The sequence below is a fragment of the Haplochromis burtoni genome, unplaced genomic scaffold (genome assembly GCF_018398535.1).
Source record: "Haplochromis burtoni strain Fernald_Lab_line unplaced genomic scaffold, NCSU_Asbu1 Contig_120, whole genome shotgun sequence".
NCBI classification, from domain to species: domain Eukaryota; kingdom Metazoa; phylum Chordata; class Actinopteri; order Cichliformes; family Cichlidae; genus Haplochromis; species Haplochromis burtoni.
Genome location: NW_024582481.1, coordinates 1,178,653 through 1,197,272, shown reverse-complemented (window position 1 = coordinate 1,197,272; position 18,620 = coordinate 1,178,653). Strand labels below are relative to the sequence as shown.

The 18,620-nt window shown below is 40.5% G+C and overlaps 2 protein-coding genes across 3 annotated transcripts in view; both read left to right on the top strand.

Annotated features, from left to right (window-relative positions):
• Positions 1–9,739, top strand: part of pde11al (phosphodiesterase 11a, like) — a 28,721-nt gene extending 18,982 nt beyond the window's left edge. Inside the window, exon 21 of the mRNA XM_005934768.3 lies at positions 8,381–9,739. Coding sequence (XP_005934830.2) covers positions 8,381–8,580 — 200 coding nt within the window. The 3' untranslated portion in view covers positions 8,581–9,739. The remainder of the gene's footprint in view (positions 1–8,380) is intronic.
• Positions 9,740–12,706: 2,967 nt separating this feature from the next.
• On the top strand, positions 12,707–17,229 carry cbx3b (chromobox homolog 3b). Of its 2 annotated transcripts, XM_005934767.3 has the most exons (5): positions 12,708–12,935; positions 13,351–13,491; positions 13,600–13,756; positions 14,188–14,348; positions 15,903–17,229. In XM_005934767.3, the coding sequence occupies exons 2-5, from the start codon at positions 13,352–13,354 to the stop codon at positions 16,021–16,023; spliced, it is 579 nt and encodes a 192-aa protein (XP_005934829.1). In that variant the 5' UTR covers positions 12,708–12,935; position 13,351; the 3' UTR covers positions 16,024–17,229. The 2 variants fall into 2 exon arrangements, with proteins under 2 accessions (XP_014193101.1, XP_005934829.1); XM_014337615.2 differs by having other exon boundaries at positions 12,707–13,491.
• The last annotated feature ends 1,391 nt before the right edge of the window (positions 17,230–18,620 follow it).

The following is an 18,620-nucleotide window of genomic DNA, read 5'->3' as shown; positions in this document are numbered from 1 at the left end:
CACACTGACTTTCAAGGGCAGAGAGAGAGAGAGACAGAGAGAGACAGAGAGGGTGGAGCGTGTGCTCTTGACCAATCCATGGATCTGACCAGAGAGGAAAAAAGAAAGCAGAGGAGGAACCAGAGTGTCCCCCTGGCCTGCTGACAGCTGGGAACGCCCCTCCCTGATGACAGACCAGAACTGAATTCCTTCAATGAAAAGCCCTTTGATTGTTGGCAGAAACTCCTCTGGTTTGGCTGAATGGCTGTCAGCTCTGTCAGGATGATGGACGGGCGGCTGTTTCACCCCTGATAGAAACAAGCCCCTTGCAGTGAGCCACTAACTCTTAAAGAACAGGACCTCTGCCAGTCAACTTCTAACCTCTTTCCAGGCAGATGGAAACAACCAAAGTGATGCAACGTCTGCCTGTGATAAGTAGTTACCAGTGCTGGAGAAGAAAGCTGAGCTTCTCATGCTACTGTGTGGCTCCATCAACAAATCACGTGACAGCTGATATACAACAATCCAGATTGATATTTTATGTGTAATTAAGACTTTAAATGAATTCAATGTCAATTAAAAGCACCAAAAATATAACAACCAATAATTTGTTATCCAAACAAATGTGAAACATAATGTAATTCTCTCCTTCTGTTCCTGAGTTACAGAGTGAATTATGGGAAGAAAAGCCTTTTTGTGAAATATATGATGTCTCTGTTGACCTTTGTTCTTTCACATATAAAACGTCATCAGTACATCATTTTGTTATTATTGAGTTTTGGCAGAAAATGTGTTTTGTGGTCTCTCATTGACCGTGTTCTTAGACCACAAAATTCTAATTAGCTCAATGCAATAGTCCAGTAGTGTGTCTATGTGTTCACAGGTCAAAGAAAAATAAGAAGAAATACTCCATATTCATGAGAAAGAACAAAGAAAGTCAGCTTTGGTTTTGAACCCCACGTCAGACACCTGCCTTCAGATACTAAAATCCACATGATAATATGGAAACAGCGTTAATTTGCTTTCATGTCCCAAAATTATTTATAGTTTATGTGTAAATCTGTAAATGAAAGTGTATATACGAATGTGAATTTCGTTTAAACCAGAACGCTATTAAAAAATGTAGTTAATTTTGCCACGAGGCTCATGGCCCATTTTACAAGCGCTCTTTAAATGACTGCAACTTTGTTACCGTTTGTGCTTGAGGTGAAATGCAAATGTTTTCAGATAGAAAAAGCCATGGTAGCACAAAGCATTCACAGGGAGAGAAAATTCAAATGGTTCCAGAAATATAAGAATTGTTTTCTAATCTTACGGTGACAGTTACAAAATAAGTCCAGGTGGTCTGTATGACACTTGGGTAATAAACGCTCAATCACATGTATATCCACACTCAACATCACTACTAGCAAAGAAGTGCCTCATGTGTCTACAGGTGTGAGTTGTATCTGAGGTAAGACAATTTTATTCACCTCTAAACTTTCCGCTAGTCTTGTGAACAACATTATGTATAAACACAGGCCTTGGCCATCAATATACTGTTCAAACTTGAATAACCTCATAACACAGGGAGTTACTTCTGTTCGTACTCCTACAGGCAATCGTTTTATTATTCTACAAGGCCAGAGAGATGTTTGTTTTTCCCTCGCTACCTTTATGTAACTGACTGTATGTAGAGAAAACTCAGAGGCTGTTTAAAAGGTGGAAATTCTAAGGAAAAAGTCTGTTGTGTGTCTGGTAGTCACAATGCTACTGCAGTGTTTAGGCTCTATGACATTAACTGCAGCCCTTTAACGCACCATGATCATTATGTGTTCTATGACCGTTCATACGTGAGTGCCGAAGAGAGCAGCTTAGACTCTCCGAACAGTGAATCATCGCTGTTTCCCTGTGAGAAGAAGGTATAATCCAGGCAAATGTGTACACTGAGTCCCAGCTCAGTCAGAAAGCAGTATTTCTCTTTTCTCTCTTTTCACCACTCTCTGACGCACAAACACACTCAGCATACATCCCTCTCAGCTATAATTGTTTATACTGACTTCAGCTTAGCCCTGAGGTCCAGGCTATGAATCACTACTCACCACCGTCGTGACAGGCTGATCACACTTAGGTGGTCCTTTTAGAGAAGCAGCGGCGGGTTTGTGTGGGCATGAAGCCAGCTCTGACCTTGGAACATGTGAATGCAAACAGGAAATCTGTTTCTACGTGAGCCTCGGTCACCTGTCATCGTGCCTCCAACTAAAATGGTACTAAAAGGTTGGCTACTCCTGAACATCCTGGTGTTGATACCATAGTATAGCTAATAATCGGAATTCTGTGTGAATTGAAAAACAAAAGACCAGAGCTGATCAAAAAATTACCTACAGTGTTTAACTTTTACCCAAGCTGCTTTCATACGTGCACTGCAGCCTTGAACCTCACCCGCCAGACGTGCAAGTGTTCCAGTGTAACCAGACATTAAACAGTTTTTAAACTCGGTTACCTCGTAAAAAAAAAAAGGTCTGCGTGATGTCAGATTGCACCCATGTGAGAACAGTGCATTTAACTGTCCAGTGGATTCATGGAGAGCGGGGAGGTCTCGCGTCTCCAGTGCACTCTGCCCATCCTGCGCTGTCTCTAAAACCGCTGTTTCCAGTAGTCTGACTCCATGTGAAGCTGCTGTGTGCTCTGTGTCAAAATTAAAGTTGGAAAATGTCCTGACTTTATTCTCCAGAGTTGATTGATTTTTTTTTAAGAGAGCTAAGAGAATTTTTGTATCACACATGTGATTTTTAACCTGACATGTTTTGATGTGATTCTTCATTTTCAGATGAAGGGACCATTCTCTGTCTAATTGCTTCTGTTTGGTTTGATCTGACGTCAGCGTTTCAGATTCTTAAAGGCTACAGGTTCAGCCTGAACTTGTAGAAAAACACTGGCTGATGTGAGGCTTATCCATCCCTTTGAGTGAACATGAAACACAAAACATACTTTGTCTGTTTCACTGTAACACCAGTTTTCATCTTTAGAAAATGTGTGGATGACAATTTTGGTTTTTAGGCTGTTCATGCAAGTCAGCCAGTATTGGAGTATTTCAAGTGAGCAGGGAGGGAGTCTAAAGAACAGATGTGTTTTGTCATTGATTTTATTAATGAGTATTTTATCAATACTCATCTAAAGTGGAACACACAAATCCTTTTTGTTATTTATTATGGCATGGGAAAAGAGAAACAACAGCACAAGCTTTAGTACAGCCACAAATTTCACTGTTACAGCGTATCGCACAGAGATTTTATCTTTTGCTTACACATAAGTGTGTTTCAGCTCTTTCACATCACTCATCTCAACCATAAAGACAGAGGGAGGGTAGAGGCAGGGGATGGGGGATGGGGGCAGCTGGGGAGTGGTTCTGGAGGTCTGAGAAACTCAAGACCTCGTAGCAACATACCAGTCAGCCATCACAAACACTTAACATCTTCAAAACGCTGCAGCTCTATGTGAACAAAAAGCTGGAGCCCTGATGTCTCCACACTAACAAGGCCCATCTGAAAGCAGGAGGGGAAATACAAGCCGGCCTGTGCTTGCCACTTCATTTCCTGGCTGGTAAGAGCTTGTTTCCTGTGCATCAGCCTAAACATGGCATTTCACAGGAGAGACTTTGCCGTATTGCCCCCTCCCCTCCGCTACCACCGGTCCACTTTTGACTCTCAGCTGCAAACAATTTATATTCAAGACACACTGAGTAACAGTTTCCAGATTAGCCCTTGATAGGATTCAAATTGAAAATGACATTTTGGAGGAGGGACAATGTAAATCACATTCATGTTTTGTCAAGCCCAGGCAGCGGTTCAAACCAAGGGAGTGCTCGTGGTTTTTCAGCACTCCATACCAACTTGCGGAAAGGAAGCTATGGAAACAAATTTTCACACTAGGAACTATTGCAGGGCAAGTATAAAGCTGTCTTGCTTACAAAGAGTGGAGGCTGTGATTTTAATGAACTCAGACTTATGTAGTGCATATGTCGGACAAATGTTACACATCTTGGTTTTCCCCCTTGAACTGCAAATGACTAAAGGAAAACTTTTAGCTTCCAATAATTAGAAAATAGACACTACTCATTTGGCTGTATACTAAATATTAAGGCAAAAGTTTACAAGTTAAGATTGGATTGAGTATAAGCTATCAATCTGACCACATTAGCACCATGGCTTCATAATGGTCAGTGATTAAAGGTGGGATCAAAACCCTGCTGGCATGAAAGGGACAAGATATTTTAATAGTTAGACATGAGGATAACATTTTGCAGATGACCTTAAAATGGATTGGCCAGCCTGGGCATGACCTTTGGAGTGTGATATGTTAAAACAATAGACTGTATGCAAAAGGTGGATATATGTATGGATATATTCCCTTTGATGCTTTCCTTTTGAAGTCTTAGTGATTTGGCCACAGGAATATTATTTTTCTTTCTGAAAAGTTACTATATTTGTACAACAGGTTTACCATCTAGCCCTAGCTAGCTTGATTAGCATGTGGCATAAACCAAACAGATTCAAGGGAGACACATACATGCCTGCTAATTGGTGCTAAATAACAGACAATTTTCAAGAAATTTCTTTTAAAATGCTCCAGAAGGTATTAACCCCACAATAATGGAGAAGAGGTCCAGTTCAGTAGCACAAGGCATCAGTGAGGTAGGCTTAGAGACCAGTCAGGGACTCCCTGGCAACCTCCAGTTGCTAGGAAAGGTGCCTTTCCCCCTACAAGTTGTACAAGTTGTTGCTGGAGTTGTTAGGTGTAACTGGTCGCAACAAGGGTGCAGCAGCTCCTTGTTATTGCTTTGGCTGAGTGCAAAGAAGACACTGCATTGTCTGCAGACACTCATCAACTACATGCTGATTGTTGTGAAATTTAAAAAGGTGTGACACAAACTAGAAAGATGTTTGGTTTCAAAGTAAAAGTTGTGTATTACCACTGCAACCAACATTTTTCAAAAGCCAAAGATTTTACTTTATAGGCATTTGTTTGTGTTGCACTTTTCATAATTTCATAATTACTCACCAAGCGGTAGTAAAACCAACCACAGAGGATTTTGGCATTGGACCATAAAGTTCTTTGTGTCCAAAATCACCAAGCAACAGCCAGCAACCGCTTGCCAATCAGTTGAGCAGTTCACATTTTTCCCTAGGAACTGGTGGTTGTAAGTGGATCGCTGACGAGTGTCTAGGCCTGTGTGACTAAATTAGCAACTACAAGGCCTATGAGACATCAGTCTATTACAACTGCCTGTAAGCACAACTGTTAATCAAAGCAGACAGGCTCTTAACTTTTGACTTATTTAAAAGAGAATCCTGCAGTTGTTATGAAAAGTATCCGCAAGGTCCAAAATATTCTTTTGCATCAGGTTGTAAACAGCACTTTTTATAACATGGGTGTCTATGGGGACTGACTTTGTTTCATGAACTGCAGTTGCCAGCCAGCTGAGACTGCAAGAAGTCATGATCCTAACCCAAAATGTAATCCTATACAGAAGCCCCCATCTGAAAGAATAAATAAATAAATACAAATCTTAAAGCCAACTCTCTAAAAATCATAATCCTGAAATTTGAAATTTCCATTCCTCAGTTTGAACAGTAACTGCTTAAATAAGTTTTAGTTTTAAATAAGTTTTAGTGATCACCAGATATGACATTTCTGCAAGCAGAACAGTTTTACTCTCAGCACTTCACTATTGTTTCACTGTGTGCGTTATCACGTGTTAGAATAGTTCATCGTATTGCTAAAATCTGCTGAGCGCACAGGTGTCGATTATGATGTACGAGTATTGTAAAGCATTTATGGAGCCTGAGAGCAACTGAGTTGCAACAATTTGTGAACATGAAGGAGACTACTCTGATACATATTTTATGAAGGTAACTACCTGCCAGTGGAAGAGGAGTAAGGATGTGTGTGCTGGTGTAGACATAATTTAGGAGCAGAGTATAGAGTATTGTTCTAGAAATGGAGGCAATTTAATGATTGTTGTAAAAGTCAGACCTTTAAGTGTTAAAACCAGTAGCAAACATACAGAGGCGACAGGATGTCCAGTGATTTCCAACAGTATTTTGCTATTGTATTTACAGTTGTGGTCAGTTGTGGTCAGAAGTTTGCATACACTCATCATTAGCATAAATATTACAGTAATTGCAGGCTGTGGACATTGATGCTGGTGTTCTGGCAGTTTCCCGTTCATCATAAACTTGAGCCTTTGTGGTTCCTGGATTGTTCTTGAATATCATAACCAATTTCCTCTGTAATATCAGTTTGGGTCTCATTACTAAAAGATTTAAGTGAGTTCATGTATAATTTCAACTCTGTGTGGATAAAAATCCAAATAAATTCAAACTTTGTTCACTCTAATTCTTGTTTTTCAAAGATTCATTTTAAATTCTAAGAAATTGTTAAAAGCCCTAAAATTACCAAGACATTCACGAATGTATGTAAACTTACATATTTAAACTTATATTTCAACACTGAGTGACTTTTGACACTGATACGCTGCATGTTTATTCTGTCTAATGCTGATTATGTACATTTTTGATTTTGAATATAGTTATAGTTTGAATATAGTTTACCATTTTCCCCCAGGATCCCTAAAAAAAAAGCTCTTATTTTTGCAAAGTATTTTTGCTTATAGGCTAGAAGCCAGTTATTCCCAGACAAAAATAATGTATTTTAGAGATTCAGTCCGATATTATAATATTATTAACACACTATAGATTTATATCAAATATCATTTGATATAAATGATTTCCAGTGTCAGAGAACTTGACTTACTCGTTAATAAAAGAACAAAACTTAAAGGTTTTGTGGTGAGTTTGAGACCTTCACCCATGTTTAGAGAAATACAACTAAGACTGTAGTAGAGATCATAAGCAATGTCAGTGTCCAGAAGTAGCCATTTCTTAAAAAACAAGAGGAGGTTTTGAGCATGTTGCATTTCTACTATACTCTCAGTTGCTATGGCCTCACTCAATCAGTCATGTAGATTTCATCACGGTGTGTTCGGAGCCCTTCTTCAGAGTTGGCAGGGTAATTACTGAAAGGGCCTACTTAAAGCTGTAATTTTCCAGATGGCAGGCAGGCAAGACATAAGAGCCGGTTGCTCTCACCATGTGCTGAAGCTGGAGCCTATTCAGTATCACTTCAGATGGCATAGAGCTGCTACAGGCCTGACTGAGTAAAAATATGTAATAGTCAAAGCTCTTTTGGCTCAAGAAGAAAAGCTTCAGATTCCCAGAAGCCAAAAAGCAACTGCTCTATATCTGAGGGGGGACCTGTGAAGAACAGACATGAGATTTGATTTCAGATGGGCCAGTTTTGCAGCAAAACGGGGGGATGTGGAGCAGATCTAAAGTTCAAAGCCTACAGCTGTGTTAGAGAAAAGAAGTGAAAGGTCAACAGACTGGATTCGGCAGTTTGTGGAGCTGCACCCGATGAGAGCAGATAGTCAGCAGCTGCGCAGTGACAAGGAGATTTACCAAGGCAAAGGTCCTCTCACCAGGATAAAGTACTATTCAGCTGTCTACTTACATTAGGAGTCAGGCCAGTGTTTATAACGCTCATATTCATGTGATAAATATAAAGACTATACTACTTACTGATAGGAGTTTACTGTATGTCAGTTAGTATACCAACCCATTAAAAAAAGACTCTTACATGCAGTATATAATAAAAAAAAATAAGAAAAACACCCACATGTTGACTTAAAGCAGCCAGCAACGATATTGTGGATTCAAACGAAGCACTGTCATCACACCAAGCCAGTACATTCTTCCCTCTTCTCCTTTGTCTCAATTTCTCCCTGCATGACAGAAGAGGAGCTCGCTCCCTGTTTGGATTCACTGGGTGGTGATGGACAGTGGTGAAAAGGAACACTTAACATTTCAAGAAACTGAAATGGAAGAGGATGTTTGACAAAAGCTGGCCACAGAAACGCAAACAATCTCCTCGCAGACAGCAGCAGTCGTTGCCGTGCGGGTAACCCGAGGAGAGCAATCCATCAAACTTTAGTTAGTGACTAGCTGCCTTAAAGTGCAACACAAAAAGGAACAAATTTGATTGTAACCTGTTCAAAAACTGCTGCTCGTGATTAAAAGCATTCGGCGCTCCTGAGGGCATGTGAAAATGTCACATCATGAAATCTTTTCTTGAAATTTGTTCACAAAAATGCCCCTGGATCATTAGTCTATTTTCAGAGTTACATTTATCCAAAACAAATGAGTTACGTTCAGTTAGGCTTATGCAATAATTGCAGGACAACGTCGGTGCCGTGTTATTTAAAGCTTAAATTTTCTTTCTGACATAAAGTCAGACAAGAGCTGAGTGACACATCGCTTCTTTGAAATGACAGCAACTTTATTCACATTCTACTCTTCCCCAGGTCATCATCGTCAGCCACAAAGCTCAGAAGGACAAAAAAAATCACCGCAGAGAAAGGAAAAAAGTGAAAGAAGAATGGCACGAACTAAGAGAGAGAGCGGGAGTAAAGACCAGCACTGGAAGAAGGGGGAATTATTCTTTTTAGGTTCAAAGGCGATCTATTCCCTACCACTCCTATCCATTCACTTTGTGCCACATTGACCCCAGGGGGAATGGGAGTTACTTGTCACTGATGCCATTCACCCATCAGTCACAGTGTTACAAGATCCTACGGGCTTCGCTTTGTGGGGCGGAATCTCCCAGCAGAGACCCACATGTGATGAAGTCAGCACCACTTCCACTGTGTGACTTTTCCCTCTCCCTCCGTTCAGCAGATGAACAGATTTATTATCTCTACAAAGGTTACATGGAGTTTCTTTGAGTACTGCAAAGGGCCGAGCTCTGAATATTCCAAATAAGCACATACAGTATGAAACCAAAGCTGGAAACTATTTACTTTCTTGGAAAGATGGTAGAGGTTCTTCAGAGTGTCAATTTTGTGCTGCTTAAACTTTCATCTTACCAGGTTCAGGTTTATTCTTTATTCAAACTGACGACGCACAGAGACGCAGCTGCTTCTCAAGCTCTTATTTATACTCATACTTTTTCTTGGTTTTGTATATATTGCTCTTGATGAGCGTTATTTTTGTTGGTCTTAACTGGGACTTGAGTGCAAAATTTAGTTTCACCTCATGGCAATAAAAATCCTTAGATCCTTGTATTCATCAAGCACAATCAAAGGCTGTTGGCTGCTTTTTTAATTTTGATGGCTTTTATGTTATATTATGGTGACAATAATGTCACATGGATGAACGTCTGCATGACTGTGTAAACTATATTACACCTTTGCGATTTTTGTTTCACTCCGTTTTCTGCAGGGGGTGTTACAGCTGATCTGCAACAGAAAACCCCAAGCTACCTTTTACCTTAAATAATTATAATTCCTTCTCTCTGTGCTGGCATTTAGATGAGCTTTCTTGACCAGATAGTAGTTTTAATAAAATACATTTATGCTATATTAATCTCTTCTTGTCTGATTGAAACCTGTAGTGTAATGCATACTCCTAGTGTATGCATTCCCAGTAACTCTGCAGACACAAAGACTGGTAATGACTACACGGCTCTAGCCCTGGAGTGTCAGGTATAGAATAACACAGAGGAAAGTATCTTGGGGCACCATAAATGTTCTGAAACAAGAGACAGATTTCCGCAAGTAGATCCAGGTGGTCTGTGGTTCCACGTCATCTGTTACTCGTGAAAAGTTTCTTTTCTCTCTGCCACTGCTGCATAAATATCGAGGACATAAAGTGCACTGGAGCCTGCCACTTAGTACCCTGATTGACTTTGTATGTGACTCTGAATATGATCTGAAGTCAGTTTTTGAAGCTGATGAAGGGAGAGTTGGCAAAGAACTTGAATTTTTTCAAAACATGCAAAAATGATATCCAAGAAAGTGCTTTACAAATGCGCAGTCAGTGAATTGTTATGGACTTATTTGAATCTCATTTTGACCACCGGTACTTTTAGTAACGTTTTACTGGATTCTGTGTCTTATATAACCACAGACTTGATAAGAACACAAGGACTGACATGAATTCCTTCACCGTGGTTGTAATCTGAGAGCTTCAAAGTTGGAACTAAGGGAACGCCGGGGCCCACCATGTGAAAAGAGTCCACTCGGGCCTATCCTGAGCCACACAGACCACTACTCACTCCATCCACATCCCCTCACAGCAGGATCTAGCCATCTGGACTAATTTCTGCTCTGACAGAATGGCTCTCAAGCCCCATCTGTATTAGGGCTCCATTCACAGTGGGTGTGTGGAATGTGCTTGTCTGGGAGGGAAGTTAGTAGATTTAAGGGATGACGGCATAACGCAATATATCTTTTCACCCTGTACACTGGAGCATGTAATTTCATCAACATCTGTATTTCATTTTTAGTGCCTTGGTCAATTTAGGGGTTCAGTCAGTTTGCATTCAAGGCACCAGGAAGGCCTCAAATCACTTTATTATTACATGTAGTAACATTATTTAGATTACAAATTTGTGTAAGACATAAAACAAATGTTTATAAAACATCTCAGATATGCCAGTGTTCACCTAAATCTAACTACTGCAATCCAGAGGCTGATCAATAATATCAAATTTCCCACAACTATCAAAAACAGATGCATATGTAAATGTTTATTGGTCAGTTTTTAGTCTATATATGAATAGTAAGTTGTGGTGAAGGAGTGATTGAAACCCATAACATTACCGTAAGTGTTACAGGGTCAGTTTTACTCACCTACTATGTCTTCTCAATGTCTCAATCAATACTGTCATTTAATCAATAACGGTGAAAAAAGAAATCTCCTCATGAAAAGTTGTTAATGTTAATTCTGGGATGCAAAACTAAAATAACCTGCTTTCCCCCAAAACAATATATACAGTAGTAAATCTGGACAGGACCTCACTGCATGCATTACTGCCATTCTTGGGCCTACAGCGACAGCCCAAGCCTATTAGCTGTTCCGTTACTATAGCGACTTGTACTAAATCCCCAGAAGAGTAGACAGGAAGGGGTCCGAGGGCAAAAGTGGGTCATTTGGTTGATAACCAACACATGTCTTGCCTCAGTGTCTCAGTCAACTAATACACCAATCCATGGAGGAAAAAGATGTCTTGTAAGGATGGTGTGGCTCTACGCAAAATGCTTTTTAATAAAGCACACCTAATAAAGGATGTTAAATTGTAAACTGCTGAAAAACATAGTTATAAGAGAGACAGCCAAAATAATGTTTCACAACATGGGAATATTGTATTGCAGTATTAATATAGACACTGAAAAGGGTCGACCCTTATAATTATGATTATATTTCTAGTGTGTCTGTTGAGTGAGGCGGGGGTCCCTAAGTTCTCAATGTACTTATAAATTGGTGTGAAAACAGTTCGTAGCATTTGTATCTGGAGGCCTGGAGTATCTTCGACACAGTGTTAATAATTAAACAGTGTAGAAAACAGCAGCTTACCTTAGTTTTATCAATAGAGAATCTACAATTCATGAAGTTAATATCTACAGGCCCCCTCATTTAAAAGTTTCCACTGCACAAGGGGGATAGGTGGTCAGTCCAAATATAAATAATGGTAGCTGTTTACTTTAGACCAGTCACCTGTCCTTCTCCTGACTGCCTTTCTGATTATAGTGTGTCTGATACATCTTTGGACTTTTGTAGTGTTGTTAGATTACATAAGTTTATGTCTATACATAAATTTATGATCAAATACACCAAGTGCTGCATAATCCTGCCTTGACAATGAAATGGTACCAGTAGAAGCTGTATTCTGCACAGCTCCTGCGAGAGAGTGGTGGAAAAACTCAATGTGGAGCTGCTGCCTTTTGGCTGTGAGCTTTCCAGTATAAGTCTATTGACAGCGGTTAACAGAGGTGCTATCAGTCCAATACAGGCTGGCAGCGTCCCCCAGTGGTGTTTTACAAAACAGTGTGGAGTGACTGCTGGAAAGCAAAGTGGAAAGGCCTGTTCTTTGGTCGGGATGAAATGGGGCGGGGGCTATTTGGCCAATCAGTAGCTCTGAGTTTACTCATTGGCTAGAGGGGAACTGTCAGTCAAATCTCCCAAAGACTGTTTTTCCTGCGATTTCAACAGTACAGCCTCAGAGTTTGAGGGGAGCAGATCCCCGTCGACAAAGCCCAGTGTCTTTACAGCACTGAAAACAGTAAAAAAGTATTCTCAAATAATACTAAGTAACACTTTCTGTATTAGAATTTCTACTATACAATATCATGCAAAATTAAATATTAAAAATAGCATCAAACGTTTAAAATAATGCAAAATGAAGCAATTCAGTATATTATTTCCATCAGGAATTTACATTCATTGCAACTGCTTTATAAACCCACCGCTGTATCATTTTAAAGTGGATGGTATTTTTCTCTTAAATGTATTGAACTTTATGTAACATCAATTGGAAATACGTGGAAGTACTCTAAAATTAAATAAAACTAAAGTGCACCAAGATCCCTGGTTCGATCCCGGGAGGAGACACAATACATTTATTTATTTATTTATTTATTTATTTATTTATTTATTGTATTCTCGGACTGTCTTTTTGTTTCCAATAAAATAAAACAAAATTTATAGGAAGTGCGCATGCCCTGCCATACCCTGCTGACGCCCATGGGTGGCAGGGCTGTTCCGGACCGCTGGACTGGGACGGTCGAGCGGACTGCTCCCTGATTGGTCGCTGCTGTGCGCGTCCCCGTCGTCTCCTCCCGGTTTTCCTGGCATGACCTTTTCCCTTGGCAACCACTTCCTCCGAGCATCAACGGCCATCTTTAATTTTAACTCATTCATGAAAAGTTGTTTCGCTCATTTACTCACATCGACCGACACATTTGAGCTCAAAGCAGCGTCACCGGCGCTTTGTGCATGTTGTTTCCAGCGACAAGCACAGAGCAGAGCCGAGCGGCACCGCAGCAGGCTATCCTCCGAGATTAAGTAAACACCGAGAGCGTACGTGCATATTGTTCATTACAGCGTCTAATGCATCACCGAGGCACGCTTCTGTTCACTCATGTTTCGGGCTGCTGTCTGCTAAATGTGCTCGTAACCAGGCTGTGAGTGAACGACGCTCACGGCGATACTAACATGTTGCTTTTTTTGGACTGAAGGAGCACAATCACCCGACAGAAACAGCAGGTGGAGCGCTGTAACAAGTGTGCCGATCATTGTATGAAGGGCACAGCAGAGTAGTCGCCACTGCCATGTTCTGCTGGAAAAAAAAAATCCCAGCAGCAGGGAGATAAAAGTGAATGTTCCTGACTCCACCGTGTTTAGTTTGTTTTTTTTTTAGCACGAAAAGAAATGAACTCCCTGTTCTTGTGATTGCCCTGGCCTTCATTCATTCGCTTATTCTCTATCGTGGCAGAATGAGAAAGAAGCAGACTGCCAAACAGAGGAAGACTGAGGAGACTACAGTTGTCCAGGAGTTTGTGGTTGAAAAAATAATTCGCCGCAGAATCTCGAATGGGAGAGTGGAGTACTTCCTGAAGTGGAAGGGCTTCACTGAGTGAGTGGGATGTTGCAGAACCAGTCATTTGAACGGTTTGATTGTGTAACCCGTTTATCCACCGTAGTAAAAATTGCCTTTCCCTCCTCCTGTTAACTCTAACCGCAGTGCAGAAAACACGTGGGAACCCGAGGACAACCTGGACTGTCCTGAACTCATAGAGGAGTTCTTGAGAAACGCCCACTTCACCGAGGAGAATGAAGAAGAGCCACCCGAGCAAGGGTTTGTTCCCAAAGAGGAAATGGCAGAGGAAGAGACAGAAATTGTGAGTATGTGAGGAATTTTGGAGTTTCTGGATCGTCTGTATGTCTGTCTGTTTCCATGTTATTTACAGAACTTCTGCAGCTAAATCTGCCAAAAGGGAGAACAACAACGAAAAATATAGAAGTATAGGGAACACAATAGAAGTATGGTAGCATTTTCCCTTTAGTTGTAGACTGAGGTTGGAATGGAGTCAACTGACTCCTTGTCAGAAATTGTTTTAAGGCTCAATCTGAAACTAAATGTCGTGTTAAAGAGGTTAGTTTTACAAAAGCTCCTGAAAATGAAACCAGTTAAATTTCCCCTTTTTTCTGCAATGGGTGTGTACAGTGAGGGAGAAAAAATGAAATGGCTCGACTTAGCAACCTTCTTATCATGTCTAGTAAATCTGTGCTGCAACTTTGAACTTTGCCTTTTCTTATTTTGTTCTTTTAGTCCTGCGTGCAGGAGGCTCAGGCTGTGAAGACGGACAACAGCGTCCTTCAGCCCGATGATGAGCAGACAAACTCCCCCAGTGACCTCAGTACTTATCTCGAGCCCGAATGCATCATCGGCTCAACGGACAGAAAGGGAGAGCTCATGTTCCTAGTCAAATGGTGACTGCTTCCTCTTTACTCTGTCCTTGAATAATAAATGCCAGCACTTGAGTAAACGTGGAAAATGTTAATATTTAAAGCCAGAGTCAGACAGCAAAGTGTGTTGGGGGGGGGGACTCAATGTTTTTGTTGCTGTTGCTTTGTGGGAAACTGCAGTTTTCCAACACTTTATATATGCATGATCATTTACATGAAGAGAAGTTGGACGTTGACACTGACCACCTCAAACCTTATTAGTAACAGATTGGAGAGAGCAGATGGGCTTTGGGTTTATCATTACACACAACCATTAAGCTATAGACTCGGGGGCTCTTAACTATGCGTACCTGGACTATTAAGTCCAGCTCTGCAAAGATCTACCTTTATGAGGCTCCGAGTGATCGGCTTAGATCGTTTTGCATTTTTTTTTCTCTTCTGATTTACATACACAAATGTTAGTGTCCAGGAGTCCAGCAGAGCCGCAACACTACCTACGATTGTAGTTACTTTATGAAAGAGGAGCTATATTGAATTACATCAGATTGTAAAGTTTGTAAACACAGTTTGTAAAACGGTTGGCTGAAGTCTTTTAAAACGCTCAATGAGTTTTGTTAGGTTGGAGAACTTGGAATTTTTTGAGTGTGAAAGATGTGCTCATGTTTAGGGCTGGAAGTTTAGAGGTCTACGGAAAGCAAACACTTGCACACAATTCCACAAATTATTGACCTTACCCAAATGTCCGCGTCATTCAAAGAAGCACGGCATTGATATGATGATAAGACGCCAGAGTCCTATATTGCTTCCCTTAAGCAAACAAGTCATTTTTTTTTACTTCTCCTCCACAAGAGCATAGCCAGTCAGAAAATGTTTAATTCCCTTTGTTTGTCTCAGTCTGTCCCTTGCATCCCATTCTGTCATTCTTGTAATCTTCTCTTCTTGTAATCTTCTTTCCTGCTGTTTGGGAGCTCAGTCTCCATCATCCTTTGCCCAGTGTATCAACTATCCCTCCTCTGCACATGTCCTACCTATTTCAGCTTTGCCTGGTACACTGTCATATGCTTTCTGTAGATCCTCAAAGACAGAGTGCAACTCCTTCTCTGTACTTCTCCATTAACACTTTAAGCAAACTAGCACAAACATCGTGTCTCTAGCGCTCTTTCTCAGTATGAAGTCATACTGCTGCTCACTGATCATCACCTCTCCTCTTAACTGAGCTTTGGCAGCTCTGTCCCGTGTTTTCATGGCTTTATCCCTCTGTAGTTACTTCAGCTAGGCACGCATCATCCTTGTTCTTGAAAATCAGTGATGATATGCTTTATTACATTTGTTGATCTGTCAGCAAGACACTGTGAGAAATTACTGGCTAAATTTAACAGAATTGGTGGAACAATGGAGCATGAGCTAAAGGAAGCTAAAGCTAAAATCTAGTGCCCCTTTTATGTAGAGTCCCCTTACCCTTTACTTCTCCATTAAAAAAAACTGTCAGAAATATTTGTTTCTGTTAAGACATTTTACATCCATTAAAAACGAGAGGCGGTTTCAGTCTTTTTCCTTCTGCTGCGCGTATCCCCACAGGAAAAACTCGGATGACGTTGCCCTGCTGCCGGCCCGTGAAGCGAGCGCCAGATGTCCCCAGGTGGTCATCGACTTCTACGAGCAGAAGCTGACCTGGCACTGTGGAGACGACGAGCAGTAAAAATGTGTGTGGGTTGTGTGCAGAGGAGAACTAATAAACAGCTGTGCTCTCATCTGAAGCTTAGCTTTAGCCTCCATCAAATGTCCTCCTTCAGCTGGCATCAGAAGCACTTCGAGCTCTGGCAGGTGTGACATCCTCGGCGGTGGTGGATTTTAAGTGCTGTCTGCCCCGTGGTGCTCAAAAAAGGTCACTGTGACTTTGCAGACACTCTGATGGAGGCTCAAGCTAACCTTTATGTAGAGCAGCTGATCTGAGGTCAGACTAACCCGTTGCAGCTTTTTTCCTGTGTCATCATGTAGCGGACTCGATCACTGTGGTTGTGTTTTGTTTTGAAGATATTGTTCTATGAGTAATTTAGTATTTATAGTCCTGTTTAGATGCCAGTATCTTACACTGGAAGGGCCCTGCGGTTGTTTAGTGTGTGCTTTACATCCTGTACGGCAACACGCTACTGCCAGAGCCAGCAAACTACTGTCCAAGTCCATGCCTTCAGCCTATGTAGCTTTTGGTTAGAGCTGAAGATTGTAGCCCTGTTGTTGGAATGCCTCTTGTTTGAACTTGTATTGTGTGAGGTTGTGAAGTGTTAATGGACACAGCTTTTACTGTATCTCTTTATGACCCTTGTGGTTGATGTTAAATAATATATATTTTTAAAAAATGTTGCCCATCAAAAATTCCCTTGTTTTTTTTAATCAGCTGCTGTAAATTAGCAGTTTTCTCCTGTTTATTGAATTAGAACGTTTCAGATTATTTAAATATTCGGTGCTTTGATCCAAAAAGTGAAGCCCTGTAGAATTTTTCAGAATAAGAGCGCCTCGAGGCAACTGTTGTCGTGATTTGGCACTGTATAAATAAAATTGAGTTGAATTAGAAGGTTATGAATTTTCTTAAGTAAATCTAATGAGATTTACACTTATCAAAATGAACTCTTGTGCACCGTAAATGCGTAAAACGATTGTTAAATGTAGCACTTTAGATCTGAGACTGTGCAGTTTACACAGGGCATTCATTGACTGTAATTATACAGTTCTGTGTACTTTATATCTGTATCCTGGTGGCATTGTTCTGACTCGACATATCTCCCATGACTGCTATGGGACACTCAGCTGAACCTCAAACCTCCTAAAAACACATCTGCTACAGAACTACTGTAACTGTTGACCATGGATCTGTGAAGTCTGTGAATAAATGAAACCTTTTTTGACACTTTTTGCATCTTGATTCACTTTGATCATATTTTTCACATTATGTGGTCCAATTACTCCTAAAATAAATGATCAATTCCAAATGATTTAAAAAAACAACAACATTAATATGAGATGATTCATTTGACATTACATTTCTGGCACTAAATGGGCTACACAGAGTTGGGTCCAGAAACACAAGTTTTGTGATTTTCTTTTTTCCTCTGTGCACCACCACAGTGGATTTTAAAGCTAACAGTTAAGATGTGCTTAAAGTGCAGACCTTTAATCTTAATTCAAGGGTTTTACTGTAAAAAATGCAGCTCTTTGCAGTGATTTTTTTTTAGACAGTGCTTCATTTTCAGAGGCGGAAATCAATTGGACAAACTTACAACATTTTAAAAGTAAAAACCTTTGTAGTCAATAAATGCCTAAAGTTTAGAACCCATCGACACCACCACGTACTTTTTTTCCATGCTTCAGAGGCTCTGCTAGCCCTGTGCTGCGGTCACTGTCTGGTGCTGCTTGTGGGTTTTTCTGGATTCAGTTTTGTTTTTAGTAACTGGAAGGCACGCTGTTAGGCGGAGATCAGGTGACTGACGTGGTTGATGAAGAATATCCCCGTTTTTGCTTTCAGGAATGGCTGAGTTGCTTTTGTGGTGTCCTTCGGGTCATTATCTGTTTGCACTGTGAAGTGATTAGGTTTGTGGCATTTGAGTGAAAAGTATAGTGCTGTACACTTCTATCAATAAACACTAGTGACCCTTTACCATTGGCAACCATACATGCCCATGCTATAACATTACCTCCACATATTTTACAGATGATGTGGTATGCTTAGGATAATGATTTGTTTCCATGCTTCTCTCTTCTCATTATTCTGGCACAAGTTAATCTTGAGTTTATCTGTCCAAAGATACTTTTTCTAGAACTGTGCAGGTTCTTTTAGGTATTTTCTTATCTGGCCTTCTTGTTTTTGAGTATAACCAGTGGTTTCCACCGTGCTGTAATCTCTCTGTATTTACATTCATGAAGGTGTTTCTAAACTCTGGACCCTGTCAATGATATGCTTACCTCTTCTTGACTTGGTTAGATGCTGTAAAGTTGTTTTTCCTTACAAATGGAAACGATTCTGTCATCATGTATTTTAGTTTTATGTTCTTCTGTTTTTTTCTTTGTTTTTTTTAGATAGTGCAGTACTGTGAGTAAACAGAAAAGATGGGAGAGAGTGGAAGGAGTTAGACACAGAAAATGTTCTGGCATGGACTTAAAAACAGGCCTCTGCAGTACCCTTGGGTACTTGGCTACCAGCATCCACTTCAATTGTCTCCTGTGATCTTTCAGGCATCTCATTGTTTTTAAGAACAGATCAGATTGTTGATTTGGCCTCTCTTAAATTTTTTGCTGTCTCTA